Raw genomic sequence first — 18,438 nt, 5'->3', positions numbered from 1 at the left:
CAATCCTACCCTGTCAGGCTTTCTATTATCACTACCATGCAAAAGGTCAATTTTCCAAATGTTCATGATTTCAAAGCATTTTATTTCCTATAAAGTATGCACACTTCCAGATTTTTACCATACAACGTTTTTTTCACAACTTACTTTTTCTGACACTGATAGTTGTGTCAGAAAAAACAACTATTAGAAGATGACACCTTGTGATACAGCTTACTTCAATGCACAGGAGTGGCCTGACAGCGTACTTAAAAAGCTTTGCAGAAGACGCATCTGGTTGTTATATCGTTCGCTCCATTTATGTGACCCATCAGAACTCTGCAAGTTTCCAACTTCAGCCATGTTATTGCTTAAGTTGGAAGTCAGTACTCCCCAAAATTAATGTCTTGTCAAGAAAATTGGGCAGAATAAAGCTGTCTACTTCAACAAGAAATTGCCCTTTTGTGCCATTTCATCGCCTAGTTAATACCAGGAAACTGGAGTGAATTATAGCAATCTTTGATTAATAGATTAATTTTTCAGGGACTAACATGAATGATAGATCTGCCAGGAGAAGAATTTGCTCCTATACTCCTACCAACATTAATAAGATGCCTGAAGGTCATTTTTTGCATGATGCCAAATGCCTGCGGCACGTGGTGAAAAGAATCATGTTTTACAGATGGATTCCACGTGACAGTAGTGCCATCTGTCAGCTAATGCCAGACTGATGAGAATAACACAGGCACTTTTATGTGTGCTGTGAGATTCTGATGGGCTCATTCACGCCTTTTTGACTACATAACCTAGGCCACTGAGGGCAGAAAAAAAAAAAAGCAGTAAATCCACAAGTGAGAGACTGGCAAAAGAAATTGTCCTGTCTAGCTGAAAGCTAAATAAACTGAGAAAGCAGTTCTGGTATCTCAGTGCCTGTTCTCCTGCCTGTATATTTCTAAACGTAAATACCACAGGATGAATAACTTGGAATACTTTCTTGCAAAATCATTAAGGGAAGTTCTGGATAAAAAAAGACAGTTTAACTAAGAAGCAGCTTTAAACTATCACAAAAAAGAAAAGACATTTGAATTAAGGTATCATCTGCATAGGGTATTTTGGCCAGGTTAGATTCTGTAGTAGGAGACTAATTTCCTGTATGTCAGAATAAACAACGGGAAGATGAGTAACAACTTCTTCCACTGTGTACCACTAGCAATGGTTGTCAGCTTGTGAGGAGGCAGCATCAGTTAAATGCTATTAAATTTGACTTCAGTATGATTTGGGTATCAAAAATTAGGAGTTTCTATTCCCAGAAGTCATAGGAAAGAAGCAGGTACAGGGTACTTCAAAGTATCTGTATTAGACTTCTGTATTAGACCTCTACAGGAGCCTAAACTGGCCAGTACAAGCTCCCTACTCCTCACTTCATCATGCACATTTCAAGACAATTCAGGTTCTTCAGATAGAATAAATATAAGCACCTAATGCCATTTTATGCACCCTAAGGCATACAAAGCATCCTAAGGCATTTTAAAGCCTACTGAGAAGAGAGCTTCAGCTGTAATTAATCCAGCTTTCTGATACATGTAGTGCTTAAATCATTATCCCATTTATTAGTGTGTTTGAAGACTAATTTGCAGTTTTCATGTTCTTTTACAGCCTCACCCGCCTCAAATATAGCTGCACTAGTGTTTATGACATATTGCAACACCTCTGCTCAAAAGCATCACTCCACATAGTCTTTAAAAGAGACCAGATGCAGATTTCATGGTTGGAACATAGTAAAGGCTCCCTGTATTATAGAAAAAAGGGAAAGAAGTTATTCCTGACTGTAAATGAGGCAGTATCCCAAGCACAAGTGTCCCATAAGCAGATCCCACTCTCTAGTCATTTCAAGTCTGATCAAAGAAATCTGTACTGTATTCTACCACCACTAAGGTAGTGCACTGGATGGACTCATGGGTCTTCTCCACAGTGCAAGAAGAAACAAGAAGAAACAAGAAGAAACAAGAAGAAACAAGAAGAAACAAGAAGAAACAAGAAGAAACAAGAAGAAACAAGAAGAAACAAGAAGAAACAAGAAGAAACAAGAAGAAACAAGAAGAAACAAGAAGAAACAAGAAGAAACAAGAAGAAACAAGAAGAAACAAGAAGAAACAAGAAGAAACAAGAAGAAACAAGAAGAAACAAGAAGAAACAAGAAGAAACAAGAAGAAACAAGAAGAAACAAGAAGAAACAAGAAGAAACAAGAAGAAACAAGAAGAAACAAGAAGAAACAAGAAGAAACATTTCCAAAGCTTTCCCCTTAGCACAGATTCACAAAAAGATGCACAAGCATAACTGAGTGCCATTTCATTATTTATTAATAGCTAAATATCCACTTACTTTAGGTTTTGAAAAATGAAAACCACAATGATTCTAACTGAAATTTTTTTTGCTCACAAATCCACAGCACTAATCCCATTCAAAAAGCAAAATTTTATAGAACTCCAGTTTGTTCTGCCATGTCATAAGCAAGCTGGCAGCTACAGCATCTCTGTGGTTATTTTTATGCACCTGTGTTGAGTCTCCATAGCCTACTGCTGACTGCTAAAACAAATAGTCCTAAGTTCACATTATTTCAGCGATTTTTTTTATTTTTCTTTTTTAAAGACATTCACACTAAAAGGTAAGAATAAATCCTATTAGCTAGGCAGGTCTCCTTGTGCTGTCAGAGAGCTCTGAAAGTAATTTGAAGGCAAACACCATCTCTTCCTAGAAACATCGTTATGATCTTTTGTTTCTTTACCTAGGAGTACGTTAAGCTATTTTCAGGTGTTTGACCTTGAAGGATCTGAATCAGCAAAGCCTACACTATGTACCCAGCAGCTAAGAGAGATGCTTTATATGGAACATACACAATCACTGTTCTGTCAAAGCCTTGTATCTCCAAAGGATTAGGGTTCATCTCTGTGCGGACACCTACCACTCAGCTGTCCCCCACCCTTCTAATGTTAAGAACATGTTTTACTATTGGCCTTTGTCATTTTTGAGATATACAATGCAATAAGACGAATCATATAGGAATCGTGTTACAATACTGCCACTCTGTGGGCTGAAGAGGTCATGGGCTGCCCTAATCCTTTTCTATTTTTGGTAGGAACAAGCAAAACAAAAGGCAGTCCATGATTAGCCATTTATCAGGAGTAACTCTGCTCTGCTGCTCAAAGAGAAATTAACAGATCCCCAAATAAAAGCATTCAAAGTGCAATACAAAAGTCAGGCTCGCCAAGGTATTGAATTCATTTAATTCTGACACTTACAGCTCTTCACAGTATCTGCTTGATCCCAAGAATGGTGACAGTGAAGTCTCCTGTGACACTGGACAAGCAATCCAGTTTCAAAGTAGATCAGTAACAACAAACTGACCTAAGTTCTCAGAATGAAGACACTGGTCCCATAACTTAACAGTATCATGAGACACAATTTTAATCTTAATGATGTGCATCTCCTCCTTCCATAAAGCTTAAATCACTGTTATTCCATACACACAAACTTAGGGAAGAGTAGTTGCAGCTTTAGCATGCTGCGTAGATGAGTCTTATTCAGAACACTTGTCTCTGAGGACACAAGCCCAACACAAGGCATTTTGCAACATAAGCACTGAAGTGGCAATAAAGGAAAGAAAAAGCACAGACGGAACTAAGAACTTAAATCAGAACTGGTGCTGAAGAGGAAGAAGATCTACAATTCATAACTTTTGCTTCTATTCGGGCTTTTCTGCCAAACATCTGCTTTAAGGCTCTTGATTACAATAACCCCGAGGTCTTGTTTACAGGTGACCACACACAATAAATGTTACTGACTCATGAGCAAATGAGGCAGTTACCTTTCTTTTCTACTAGGATAAGCCTCTCCTCCTCTAAAGTCATGGAAAGTACTTCCCATCCCTATGTAGTAGGGAATAGAAACTAGGAGACACTGAATACATAAGTGGTGCTTCTAGTTCTATACTTTGCCTCCAACAGCATTCTGCTAAAGCAACTACACAGCAGTACCCTCTTTAGCACAGCCAATTCTTACAATATTAGATGGGACAAGCACTGTTTTTCCCAACAGTAATGTTGGTTCAAAGAGCAACATTCTTACCATGCCACAAGTAAACATACCATGGAGTTAATTAAGATGCATGCCTTATTTACTCTAATTGTGTGCCATTTGCAATACAGCATTTTCCTGTTAGCACTTAAATTGGTCTTCAATGGCTATTAAAATTACAGTAATACAGTCTTACATTCATGTAAGCTAACTGATAAGAAAATTATCTGTTTCACTGAATTACTGTATCTGCTATGCTTACTGTAATCTACCACTGCAGCCAACTTCTCACCTGCAGTTATCAAGCAGTTGCTATTCACTTAAACCACCTTGCAGGCCATCTTAAGAGACTGCAATACATTCAGAGCTGAGCACAGAGACCAGTTGTCAGGACCAACCTGGAAAACTACCTAATTATGAGCAAGAGCATCTAGTTTAAGAATTATTCATTCCACTGCAACTGGTGGGGCCCCAACAAGACTACAAAGATTCTGCACTTTTAATTCTTTGTTCTTAACTATTGAATTTTCAGGGGAAAGGTAAGACTCTCTTATTAGCACCCTCAGTTTCAGAAAGTAACTATTACATACCATCAGCCAATATCCTTTACCTTGAACAGAATAAGCTGAAGTAACCTTTTTTGAAAAGTTAAAGTCTGCCATAATCACTCTACATTCTATTTATTTCTTTTAAGCTACTTTTTGCCAGATATTTTAGGCAACAGGGAGCTGGCAGGAATACTGTGTTTTAGAGAATGGATGCATGAGTTTCCTGAGCAAACTAATGCAAAATCTTTAGGTTGCTGCACTGAATTATTCATTAAACCACACATTCTGCCTTTTTCTCCTGAAGAAGCAGTTTGGAGCTTGTCTTACCTTGACTCTATCCAAGTTGTTAAGACAGCCCAAGGGGCTTTTGCACAAAGAAAATGGATTTGAGTATGTCAGGAAACTGCTTAATATGGATAAGCCCTTGAGCTTTAGCAGCTACAAACAATTCAGTCCCTGTGAAACTTCATAATAGAGCTACCAAAAGGCAGATAACTACTCCAAAGTTTAAAGTACATTGTGCTTGCAAGAACTGGCAGCCTGTTTCTCCGAAGGTGTGCTTCAGGTTGGGGATTTCCATTTTAGTTTCAGCACGTCTAAAAGATTTCTATAGAAAGTTTTTGAAAATCTAAAGTTGGTGAGTCTTGAAAGCATCCCACACTTACAAGCTTCACCCAGCAACCCAAACCATTGTTAGGGCAAAAGCCTGTGTCAGCAGCTGAGTTTATATAAAGCTGTAGTACCCTCTTCTCCCTTGTGCAACAGTAACATCTTGCAGAACTGAAATATGAAGGGCTAAATGTGGTCCACTAGATCCACTATGAAGATCATTATGCAACTTGAGTTCATTTAGAGTGAAGCAGACTTCTCCCCAGCTCTAAGACAACAGGAACAACTTTCAGTTGTCCTAGAATGACTTGTATGTTGTTTATAGAGAATAAGAAATTCAAATCAATAGGGGCAAATTAAAGCATTTTTTTTTTAAGCTTAAAAGAGCTGATTTTTAGGAATTGCATCCTAGAGACTTATACTTACGTTTGCTTTCGATTTCCCAGCTGACTCCAAACTTCAACTACAAAACCATCAAAATTTTCTTTCTTAAAAAAAAAGAAAGAAAAAAGAAAGTTATTGACAACAATATAGGGTTAATCACCACACTTACTTTGTTACACTGGTATCAGAGATAATACATTAGAGAAGCACACAATTACTTTAGCTTTTCTTGCAGTATTACAGATTGAACATGCTTTGCACTCTTATACAGCTACATCTTTGCACTTTTAAGCAGCATCTCATGAAGAAGTCAAAGTGAAGCACAGATTATTTAAGAAATATGCAAAAATTGAAATTAATCTCTATTGGTTGTCCATGACTTCTACTCTCCCAGGATAAACTAGTCTCAGATTGGAGGAAAAAAAAAAAAGTTAGCTATTAATGAAAGCTGGTTGTTAAGCAAATCATGTGGCACACATTTATACATATATTGGGAAATAACTCATGACGTATTGAGTCTAAAAACATAAATACTAACTCTGGCATAGGAATGATTTCAAATATTTCCCATAATTAATCTCACTTGGGATAACCGATGTTTAGCATGATCAAGGATACTGTTGGACCACAGGATCCTTTCCCTAAGAGGCCAACTGCTACATGTAAGACCTAAAATTGATGTAGCAAATATAAATTTTAAGAAAGTATTCAGTTGATCTCTGCACCTGCCTTGCTCTGGAACATACTAAGTTTTCTTTACATCCTGTAACAAGTGAGAACACTTACTCTAACGGTAATTAGGAAAGATCTCATGAATCAGCCACTGAAGCTGAATGCCTTCTGGGTGCAAATTGTCTAGACCTACACATATGTTCTATGCCATTAACTTCTAAAGTTCTAAAGCCATTAACTAAGGAGTTGCCCAGAAAACCTTGACAAACAGCAACCATTCCTTAAAGGAAACCCTGTTTCTCCTCTTCTCTCCACAGCCTCTTAACATTTTAAAGAAACTGGATTATCAGTTCTGAGCAGAATGTACAGCAACAGATATCCAGTGAGTTATACTTGTTACCTTTAGGCTCAGTGTGCTAGACTTAACGAGCCAATTTTAGTATTCCTGTAGCACAGGACACAGCACTCATTGCACCAGTGACCTTTTGTCAGCCTATCAAAACCAAAACAAAACAAAATAGCCCATTTCTTAAAAGGAAGTTTAAGAAAAAGCAGTCTGCTCACTAGATGACCTCCATGAGAAGTTTATCAGGTATCCACTATTGCCTCAATGATGTTTAATCTGTCAGCTGTCTGACACAGGTTTTATCAACCATTCTTTACAGCTGACAAAAGTCCTCAGTGCAGCAGCAAATAATATCTTAACAGGGTTATGTTGATCAGACTTAAGTGGCCTCACTTTAGATTGGTAAGTAACTGTACTTAAGTATTTCTATATTTCATATTTATAGGAACTGGACATATTCTGGAACACACTATGAATCATCCTGCATTACTTTTTTGATCAGAATTTAGTTTTGTATAATACAAAACTACTGGAAATGAGAAAATACACTTTACAACAGGAACCAATAATTATCTCACACTGTTTTAAAAGCATTTGTGAAAAGTCTTTTTACCTTGGCTAGCAGAACCATATTCTTGGAAAGCTCTTCTATCTCATCCTCACTGCCAAAAACACTCTCAAAGTCTTGGTAAGTCCAGCCATCAAACAAAATTCGAGGCACTGTCAAGCAAAGAAATCAATCAGTAGGGAAAATTAAAAATTTATTATCTATACTGCAATATTCCTGCAGAATAAGAATGAAACTGTTTATGCCAGACATCAGTAAAGGTACCACTGAACAAGATATCCCACATCTTAGATCATTTCTGACCAACTTTATCAGAGCAGATAAATTGACACTGTAGAACATTCTTTTTTTTCATGCTGTTCTAAGGTTAAAGGTCAGCACCAGTGCAAGTTTTAAGAAAAGATGCATTCAATTGAGAACTGAATTATCGCTTCAGGCCCCAAGTCTCAGAAGAACACCAACTTGAAATAGCAATCCTTTTGCGAGCTGGGCATCTCTCCGATCACAAGAGCAGCAAGGTAGAAAAGTTCACCTCAAACTCGTTTACTTTCTTGTACGCAGCCCTATATTATGTCACTCTTTTGCTCATCTCAAGAGCCTATGACAAATTTTTATTTTGGAAACATAGGCACTTGAGCTCACGCTACATTTTTAACATTTTAAATGTGTTATTAGAAAACAGTTGTCAGCCAAGAATCAGGAAAACGGCTGCTGGAATGGTCAATCATGCACACTAGAAATGCAGAGAACCCATATGGAGCTATACCTATGCCCTTTTTAAGTAAAAGAAAGCAAACGAGTATTTTAGAGGAGTCTAGAGAGATTTCAAAGGCTGTACCACCTGGCAGCTGGAGTCATTTCAAGTATCTGACAGAGCATTAAATTTTTCTAATCCACTTCAAGTTTCAGACACCCTTCTGAAGCAAGAAGAGTTTTGCTGGTTTCACAGTCCCATAAGACTCTTACTATAGACAACTGTAAGAAATTTAGCACAGTATAATCCCTAAAGCAACGTTTGCCGTTTTCCCTGAAGACACACACTGTGGCAGAACCCTTGAGGTCTCAGCTTCAGGGGGACATGGGGGCTAAAGGAAGGGAAGGGAGGACTTTTCTGTACTACCATGCCAAAAATTCTTACTGGCTCAGATTTGCAAATCCCTCCCTCCTCCCTCCCAAACTAAATAAAATACACGAGCACCAGGTTTGAAGCCTGCTCCCCAGGTAAGCTTGCTGTGTCATGTGCAGAAGTACCTTTCCAGAGGGAACCATGCGACCCAGGGTTTATTTGGAGAGAAGCAGCTAGGGAAAGGCACCAACAGAATTAGCACTTCAGTTACTTAACTATTAGTTAATTGCATTTAGCTTTTGGGGGCTTTTTTTTCCTCCAGACTTCTTCCTTTATATGGCTATACTAAGATAATCTCCCTTCTCCCATATATTCCTGGAACAAAGCCTTCTTTTGATCTCCTCGTGGCTAAAGGCAAAACAAATGAACATACATAAAACAGAGACTCACCTATTTTGATGTTTTTGGAGGTTTTTTTGACATCTTTCATCCAGCCTGTCAAAAATTATCAAGTAATAGAACAGCTGTTAGAATATGAATGAAGTTGACAATGACAACGTATTTTCAAGTATTCTTCAAATAATGTGGCATAGTTTCATTACATCTGTCTTCCTGCCACAGATTACCAGTCTGTAAGCAATGCAGTAGAAACACAGGCTTTGATACCCAGAAACTGAGACTATTCACCTCCACCACAGCCATAACCAGCATTTACTATAACCTTATAAGAGTTGCCTCCCCCAGTCCCTCTCCCTACTGTTTACAGTTCTGCCTCATCATGGAAATTAGGAAATTCTCTATTGAGAATAACACTCCTGTAGTTACCAAGCACCACTTGGGAGAATTTTTTTTTTTTTTTTAATTCAGATGGCTAGTTTTAAGTCATTGTATGAATTTGTTAGTAGGCACCAACATGATCAAAGTTACAGCTGTTTTGAATTAGATTCCACAGAAATATTTCAATTAAGTTCAAAAATGTACATTATCTAGTTAGTATTTACAAGTATACATTCTGAAATCTGAACTGGCTGAAAATTTCTTGATACAGAATGAGAGGGGTTTTTTTTAATTAAATTCATCATTCATTCCCAAAACAAAGTCACTGAAATGTTTTGCAAGAGGAAAAACAAGTATACAATTGCATAATACAAACACCAAAGGCTAGTGCTGCCTGTACATGTTTTCTGCCTCATCTTTTTTGAGGGAGGACTGGTGGAAGAGCCAATCTTTCTACTTATTCTTGGACAGACAAACTATGGGCCTATGTGAAAGCAGGTGAGGGCAGAAAGAAGCTCTCTCTGAAGAAAGCTTTCCGCCATTAAATTGATTGGAAGTACTTCACAGCGAGTCAGAGGGAGAAAAATCCACATGCATATACTGTCAAAACTACCCATCAACCTACAAGATCAGTGATCTTACTTGCAAAGCATATACAAAGAAAAAGAAAATAAACCTTGGTCAACATCATGGAGCCCAGTGAATTGGAACCTTTCCTTCCCTCTCCTTTTCACCTGTAGCCAAACTGGTGAGATCAGTGTAAATTTATTTCCAAAAATTTTAGCAATGTCATAGCCATGGCTGTTCCACTTGCAAAAGAAGAAAAGTAAAGTGAGAGGTGCACAAGCAAAATATACAGTCCATTTTACTGTTTTACAGATAGCACAAACATAATCATTTGCAAGATTCCCCAGCTGCTAGTTTGAGAAAGCCTTCTGGGATGTTATTTTCTTTTGATTAAGAAAGGCACTCTGAAAATTCGCTGGTATCTGCATAAATGGCAACTCTTCAAATTGTGTAAATTCACCTGAACTACAAGAATTTGTAGGTAGATTCCAATAGAGCTTTGAGTTAACAGGCTCTGCATTTATGTTCAACAGAACTTGAGAAAGATGAGCTTTATAGGACACCTATTCCTCTTATATTGAATAGTGTAAGAATGAAACAAGTGAAAAGCATCCTCTGCACAAAAAGAAGGAACATTATTCAACAAAAGATGTTCTGAATAATAATAAGACTCTGTAGTAAAAGAGAACTATTTGATAGTAGCATAGAAGTTTTATTGTTTATTTAGAAGTTTCAGATTGGTAGCTTCATAGTATAAGGACATTGTAGTACTCCTGGTCTGACTTTACTGCAACTTCACATGGCTCAACAAGGACAGGAAATACTATCATCTCCATTTTAATCAGCGAGAACAACAACAACATGACTTAGACATCCTACAAGAAGCAGGCAGAACAGAAGCTTGAGACCTCCCGAACCCCAAGCCACTCTCTCAAATAATCCTCTATTTGACTATAGACCTCAGTTCTATACCTCTAAGTTCTCGGTACTTTTATATCAGTGATGCAAAATTGCCGATTAGCAGAGTCTGCTGCATATTCATTCCAATTTTAATAACTTTATATTTTAGCAACTTACAGGAGTAATATAACCCAGAACATCTCTGTAGAAGTGCCTTTCCTTTATCTTCTTGAAGCAATAACTTTTGTGTTCCAGTATAATATCCTTTGCCTTTGGATCAACAACTACCAGTCCCCGGTCCTGTACATTTTTATCAGAATGCAGTGTCTGAGGGGAGAAGACAGTTTTTAGAACAGCTATATGAAGCAGCTACTTTCAGTAGCAACAGACTTGAAGAACTGCATTAAACTCTGAGCATTTCCTTTAAACGGGGCAGAGCAGTTTGATTTAAAAGTGAAACAAGAAAGAGTTTGGAAATGATTTGTCATCATCAGTAAACTTACCTTGTTTGCCAGAGGAAAAAAGCATATAAACAAAAAAAAACAAACAAACAAAAAAAACAAACAAGAACCGACAAGATTAACAAATATCAGTCAACACAGCTGATGACTGCTATATCAACAGCTTAAAAAGCGACTGGGCAAGAGAAGTTCAAGCACGCAACAGAACAGTTTTCAAAGTCAGAGTGCGGCTCCAGGACAACCTCTGGCAGTTGGTCACATCTTGGCATTCGCACTTTCTGAATTCTGACCCAGGACAAGGAAACATGAAAGTGATGCAACAGCAAGGGGGAAAAAAAAAAATAAATAAATAAATAAAAAAAAAAACCTCTCAAGTTATTAATGGCCAGTTCTGCAAGTTCATACTAAGCTTGCACAAAATTGCAGTTCAATTCCTAATCACTTCTAAAATTTAAGAAGATAAATAATACCCAGTTGATACCCTATTTTAGAACTGCATAAACCTACACCATGCATGACAGAGTGATTTTCCAGTCCTGAGAAACACAGCTGTTTAGTCTCAGTAACTACAAATTCTACAGTACCTGTAGAGAAGCTAGCCACCTTATTAGCTGTTGAATTCTGTTTAAAGTACCTTCATATTCTTCCCCACTCTCTAATCACTGCTGACATATTATCCCCCAAATAATAATAAAAGGGTTTGGAGTTACTAATCAAGATTTCCAAAAGCCTTTTAAATTGGAGATATTTTAGCTTGAGTATGCTGCATTGTAGTTACTAAAAGCAGAAGCTCGTGACATTTTTCTTTACAGAAACTCTGCTTGAACTACACCACCGCAGGTAGTGTTAGCAGACAAAAGCAGAGATTCAGAGGGCCTAATAAGATGCACATGGTGAGTATGCAGAATCTGTCTATCAATTCAGATAAGGACTTTGGGGATAAAGCTTTGGGGTATTGCCTTGGTGCCTTGTAATACTAGCTGCAGACTCATTTTCCTCCTGATAGACACTGAGCAAGCAAGTAATAAGAACAATGAGAGATGCATACGTATTAATTATCCCTTAATTTAAGGTACAGGATTTTGAGCAGATTACATAGCTACTTTTCTACCTAAGGTGCTTAGCAACACTAAGTATACATGCTTGGTGAACATATGCACATGTATATATACTTAGTACATACACTTGTATATGTACTTTCTCTCCATACACACCCTTCCTCTTGCACTGCTGTGCCTTCTTGCAGTTTTGGCAGGGACTAGGCAGGAAACAGGAAAATGCTCAGCAAGTTGAGAGAGACTTCAGCATGCTGGGTCCTCTTGCTCAGACTGCTATGGGAATCTGAATCATTTCTGCCTGCAAAGCAGCTGCTGGTTGGTAGGCCCTCCAAACTCTTCTGCCAGGATACAGCCTTCCTGTAAACAAGGTTAAGAACACCCTCCCCTCCACCTGTAAGGGACCTAGCACTCTTAGCCCACACCATTGCTCCCATACACACTGTAATAGAAGAGTGTCTCCTTTAGCTGCACGTAATGGGGATAAAAACTTCCTACTTCCGCAGTCTGCATGGGGAATGAAAGCTCCAGTAGTCTAGACTATATTGGTTCAAGGAGTGAAGCATTTGTGACACTCAGAAAAGTTGAAGAAATTGAGTTTCCAGTAGTTTTCTTTGTGAGCATAAGCTTCAATAGAAACCTCATAGTCACACTGAATATTGTATTCAGACAATGAGAATCCCTTTACCATCTCTCAAAGTCTGAATAGCACAACGCATGTGTTACACATGAGCATTTCAGTTACTTCTCTTACCTTTTCCTCCAGTTTTTTTGAAGTGCCTTTCTTTGCATCTGTCTTTGACAAGGTACCTTCAGCTAGCCAACAAATCATGATTAGAAGAAGTGAGGTACAGAGAAACCTCATCTCAGTTTTCCCCATGTCGGGTTTCTCCTATCTTGAAAACGCAAGGGTTCAAATCTCTGTGAACAGAAGAACATAACAGCTTAAGAGAAATTCAGCTTTGTTGCCTAAGGAAAGCCAAGGGTTTATCTTACCTTCTGCTCTCAGACTTGAGAGTTCTGGTTTAACACTGCTTTTGCTCTGAGAGCAAAATAATAGTATTTTCAGAGTTTCCTAGACCCCAGCTTGAACATCATCTCTTGTTCTTTGTTTTACTAGCTATACCATGGAAAAAGGGGGGAGGGTACTTGCAGCTTTCCTTTTAAAGGATTCCTAATGAAGTATAAGGGTTCACAGCTGAAACTGAGATAGATGTCAGCTGCCTAGACTAATTACACTTCAGCCTTACCTTTTCTATAGCAAATCAGCGATACCATTTGTTTCCACTCCTGCCTAACCCAGCCAACAAGGCACAAGTTAATTAAGGGACAGAAAGAATTACAGCGATAAGCTTTTACTGTAATAGGTAACAACTTTGCTTTCAATCCCTTGCCAAATCAATGGTACACATAGAATTGAAAAAAAATAGGGGTCCTTTTAGTATAGAAAAATGACTTTGGCAGTTTGTCCCAGGTCAAGAGAAAAGACATGAGAATCAATTGAGAACAGTTCTGTTCAGTGTTATTTATCTATCAGACTACAATTCTCTCAAGAGAGGGATTTTCGAAAAAAATTAAAAAATAAATTATTCAAATACAGCCAGACAGACTGATTTCCAACCTCTCCTTATTCATGAGTTGCACTGGTTTCCCAATTTAGTTCCCTAAAAGTGGATAAGCAGACCGAGATAAAACATTTTCGCTTTAGGGGAAGTGGGGTGGAAGGAGATAAAATACCAGAACGGAGAAAAGTAACTTGCTATCGATTCTGGAAGTCCTCCGGATCGCACTGGGACTAGCTTTCACCTATAATTGATTAGCAGCTCTAGATATATACTAGCCTGCTTCTCATAATTCTGAGATCCTAATGGAGAAGAAAAAAAAAAACCTTAGCCTTCCCATAATTGCCTGAAGTTTTCTGTCAAACATATCCCCTTGTTCTTAAAAAATTTTCTCTTCCTGTATTATTTTGAAAAATTAATGTTTCCACCACTCACTCTGAAGATTTACTAATTCACTTCTTCAAGAGTTATAGCTACAAGACTTGCTGTTTTGTTGGCACTGATAAGAAGTGCTGCTCAACATTTGAGTATTTTGTTTCACACAGAACATCAAGTGAGGGATCCCACAGCAGCAGACCGTGCACTCCAAAGGAGTACTGTGGCAGTAACATGTTGGCAGAGAAACCTTAAAGGTTAAATGGGAGAGAACTCAATGAAACAGCAGTTATTTGAGACCAAGATGGGTACAGCAGAGATGAGATCAACAGCCCAATATACTCAGAATATTTGGACAGGGCTGGCTTAGCAGTGAAGGTTTGGAAAACCAGAGAGGTATGCTGCAGGAGTTAGGGATTTTGCAGGAGAATAGAGGGGAATACGTGATAGGGAACAAAGTAGGAGGATGATGTTGGAAAGAGTGCTTGAAAACAACCAATACCGCTAGCACCAAGAACAGAGAGCATCAAAAACCTCACATACAAAATGAGTTGAAGGAGTCAGTCAAGCCTTAAAGACTGGGGGGAGAGAGAGAAGAGAAAAAAAAAAAAAGCAAGTCTTCTAATGCTTCTTGGATCCAGGAAGTGGGGTAAAATGTAAATGGCTACACCATTTGAAGTTCATTATTATCAATAGTTAATGTGTTACCCTTCTACTTTGTCTTCAAGGTCACTAGTTATTCCCTTGTTTTCTACATCCTAAAATATTAGATAAAGCACATTGCTCTTGATAGTGTCTTCTCTGTTCCCTCTAGCCTGGCAGGATCTATACACTACTGCAGAGAGGAACAACTGAGAACCTGGACAGTCAATACAAGCCTTAACAACTTGGACAGGATATCAATTCTTCCAGAAGCTGATATATATTGATGTGGAGGTATGTGATTTCACTTTCAGAAACAATTAGCAATAGCACACACTTCCCTGAACAGAAGTTAGTGTTTAACAGCTGAAGCACATAAGTTTAAAAACCCTTCACTGAATTCTAATTAGACATCAAAATGGGCTCATTTCCTTGACATGATCATATCCACCTGCCAATTACCACAGGTCAACATTCACTCCCAGATCTATAGGAAGTGCTGAGCCTATAGCAATGGTTTCTGCCAGTGGTAGTTCAATATTGACTCTTGGCTGGAATCTTACTTTAATAATTTGCTCTTTAGCAACACCAGTTTAGCGAAACATAAGGAGACAATATTGCCCTATTACATGGTGGTGGACTAGCTGAACTCTTAACTGAAAACATAAGCATGGACTTTGAAAGCTTTACAAAAAATATACTTCCATCAAATTTGTCTTCAGCAAACTTTTCTTCTATAGTTTTTAATTCTGCTTATATTAACTTACTGAGTAGAACAGCATCAGCTTGGCATTCTTGATTCCTATCTGTACCACTGCAACATGCAAGCAGGATTAAATAGAATTTTGACTTACTCAGGGTCCTTATGCAACTGGAAAATTTAGGGTGCTGCTTTTTTTTCATTTTGTTTGTTTGTTTTGAGAAACTGATCTGAAACCAAGCTTTACCTCTAAGCCAGGTCACAAATGTTGCATAACTAAACTGAGTCTCCACGTAAGGTAGCGCCTCTTTTTACTCAGCTGTTTTAAATGTTTTTTTATTTTAGAGAGAGAAGAAAGCAGGCATAGATTTAGGCTGCCCAAAAGAAGCAACCAATGAAACTGAATAATCTCAGAGGCTGGCACAGTAGGTATTTGGAAACCAGAGTTAATGCTTATACTTTGTTTCTGAAGAAGAAAACAGCTATAGCTATTACTGTAGAAGAATTCTGTGCTAAATATCAAGCATCACTTAATAAAGCAAGCCAAGGAAGCATGTTGTTGATGGCATTCTTACCAAAACCCACAGAAGCTAGATCTAGGAGTGAAAATAAGCCTGTTTCCAGCATAAACCTCACTGCCTTTCCTCTGGTGATGTTACAGTAGGAATTACCCCCGCACTCTGCAGGAGCTCCGAGCCGCCTAGGCGCTGTAGGCAGCGCGGGCACCCCCGCAGCCCGCCGGGCGGCCGGGCCGGGCGGCCGGGCCGCGCGACACAGCCACCTCCAGCTGCGGCCTACCCGCGCCCAGCGGGCGGCCACGCCGCCGCGGCGCGCCCCGTCGCCACCGCTGCCGCCGCCGGGGCCCGGGCACCGCCTCGCCGCCCTCCCCCGGCCTCCCGCGGGGGCGCCGCCGCCGGGGGCAGCGCTGGGCGCCCGCCCGCCGCTGCCACCACCTACCGCCCGCTGCCGCCGCCGCCGCTGCGGAAGTGGGGGCGGGCGGCGCGAGCCGGCGGGCGGCTGCCGGCGGCCGTTGAGCGCGCGGGAGTCATCATGGCGCCGCGGCCCGCAACGGCCGGCGGCGACAGCCACCTCTAGCCCGAGCTCCCCCGCGGAGCAGCGCGTTTATGCCGGGCCACGGCCCGTAAGCGGGGCAGGCGGCAGCGGGCCTGGGCGACAGTACGAGCACCGGCCCGCAGAGAAAGCGGGAGGGGAGGGAGGGGCCGAGAGGCTCCTGCTCGCAGGAGAGCCGGTGAACCCAGGCTGAGCCCAGGCGAGCAGGAAGGGAGAGTCAAATCCCGAATGGCTTTAAAATACATGTTTTCTGTTTTGCGCTTCTACAGGGCGTGGTTTTAAGCTTATGTGCAACACAGCCATGCAGCTATTTTTACTGCCGAAATCTTGACGTAACCCTGTGATTTTATGGGCTGTTTATAGGAAGTAAATTCCATATTAGAAGACTTGATTTAAAAAAAAATGGTAGTGTTATCAACATCGGGATGCAGTGGAAAACCTAGCAGGTGCCGGCTTCCAACACAAGCCTTTCTGTGTGCTACTCCCTATCTCACTTACAGCTGGGTGCAGTCTCCCAAAAGTTGAACTGAAATCTCACCTTCCTTCCTCCTGATCTGTACTTTTCTCTCTCTTTCCCTCTTGCGTAATGAAGATCTTGTGAATACACTTCAGCACTGTAAAGAAAAATAGGAACGTTTTTACTCTGAACAAGTGTTGCTAGGGACACAGACATACAAACTCTCTGTGAAGTGCCAAGTACATCTGTATTTCTTCTGCACTCTAGATCATCCAAATTTAAATTCCCACAAGGAATTTCCTTCTGAAAGGAAACCGATACTGCTCCTATGTTTGGATCCACAACTGAAACACTAGTATCACACTTAGAAACCAGAAAGGAAATAAAATGTCTCATCACACTTTCTTGTGTCACTAAAACCCCTGTGAATCCCATATAGGCTTTCACTGAAGTGGTGCTTTTTTCTCATCTCATAGGACTGCTTAATAGGTGTTTTTGAAACACATTTTCATTTATATACTGTCTCAAATGGAAAAGGTACCTTGCGCTATCTAAAGTCATTTACAATCTACGGGACTCTGTTTTGTAAAATGCTCCCACAGACTTTAAACACTGCCAAGAATGTTCCACTTCCAAATAGCAGGAAGTACAGAGATAAGACATGATGGTATGAAAAAGCAGGTTTGTTTTCAGGCTCTCTAGAATGAAAATCTGTCATTTCCTGTGCTGTATTCCTGTTCGTACTCTCCTATTGACCCTCTTTGTTTTAGCTACAGTGGGACTGCTCCAAATGTTTGCTGCAGATAGTTGATGGGGTGCATGCTGCCACTGAGGGGACCTCTAGTTGCATGTAACAGAATCACAGATTTTTTCTCTAAGATTCCTGTCCTAAAGCCCAAGTACTTCAAGGCTGGGTGCCACAATGTTTAGCATCTCAGCACCTAAGTTTCCCCTATGTAACTAATTGTAACTCATTAAATTCTCTTTGCTTTTCCTGGCATTATACCTCATGTTTATTAACTCAGGTCTTCCTTTTTTTTCCTCCTCCCTAGAGATGAGAAGGGCCACTGAGCCATGAAGGCGAGCATTTTACATAAAAATGCTGATCAGCTTTCTGCTAGTTTTTTCATCATACTCTAGAAGTTAGTGATTTTTAATACCAGGTCTTTTTCTTTAATTCTATGTATTTGTGGCCTGCTCAAAGAGGCAGAGTTAAGTTTAATAATGCAGTATGCATGTCTGTGATGGACCATGTAGATTTTATTTGTTTGTTCAGTTTGTAAAAAGGCAGTGCCTGAGAAAGATAGCACACCTTGGGGAGAGCAGAACAGTGCTCCTTTCCTGAGGAATACCTATATATACTGGGGAAAGAAAAGCTTGGAAATAAAAACAGCAAAAAATGAGTGAAAGCCTGCAGCCTAAGGAGAAAAAAGGGTGAGAGAAACACAAAGACATCAGGGACGAAAGGAAAGAAAACTCATAGAACTAGGAGGAATTATGGAGAGTCCACTGCAACTCATAAAGACACGGAGCTGGCTGACACATCTACCAGCACACAGGTAGCAAGGGGGAGCTTGCTTGTACACCCTTTGTTGACCCTCGTTTTATCTTGTCTACTCTCTTTGAA

At 39.7% G+C, this 18,438-nt stretch overlaps 1 protein-coding gene across 2 annotated transcripts in view; it reads right to left on the bottom strand.

Moving 5' to 3' along the window:
* The window catches only part of CHID1 (chitinase domain containing 1), a 118,281-nt gene extending 101,808 nt beyond the window's left edge, over positions 1 to 16,473 (bottom strand). Inside the window, exons 1-7 of one of the 2 annotated variants that reach the window (XM_064513170.1) lie at positions 16,241 to 16,473; positions 12,759 to 12,925; positions 10,666 to 10,815; positions 9,698 to 9,830; positions 8,695 to 8,739; positions 7,224 to 7,330; positions 5,635 to 5,696 (exon numbers count right to left, since the gene is read on the bottom strand). In XM_064513170.1, the coding sequence (XP_064369240.1) occupies positions 5,635 to 5,696; positions 7,224 to 7,330; positions 8,695 to 8,739; positions 9,698 to 9,830; positions 10,666 to 10,815; positions 12,759 to 12,884 (623 nt within the window). In that variant the 5' untranslated portion in view covers positions 12,885 to 12,925; positions 16,241 to 16,473. Of the gene's footprint in view, positions 1 to 5,634; positions 5,697 to 7,223; positions 7,331 to 8,694; positions 8,740 to 9,697; positions 9,831 to 10,665; positions 10,816 to 12,758; positions 12,926 to 15,858; positions 16,028 to 16,240 lie in introns of those variants that run through there. The other variant, XM_026108266.2, reaches the window with a different exon arrangement.
* Positions 16,474 to 18,438: the final 1,965 nt, after the last annotated feature.

This window comes from Dromaius novaehollandiae, chromosome 5 (genome assembly GCF_036370855.1).
Source record: "Dromaius novaehollandiae isolate bDroNov1 chromosome 5, bDroNov1.hap1, whole genome shotgun sequence".
Lineage (NCBI taxonomy): Eukaryota > Metazoa > Chordata > Aves > Casuariiformes > Dromaiidae > Dromaius > Dromaius novaehollandiae.
Note: the sequence above shows the minus strand (reverse complement) of the source record. Positions and strands in the feature narration are given on the sequence as shown.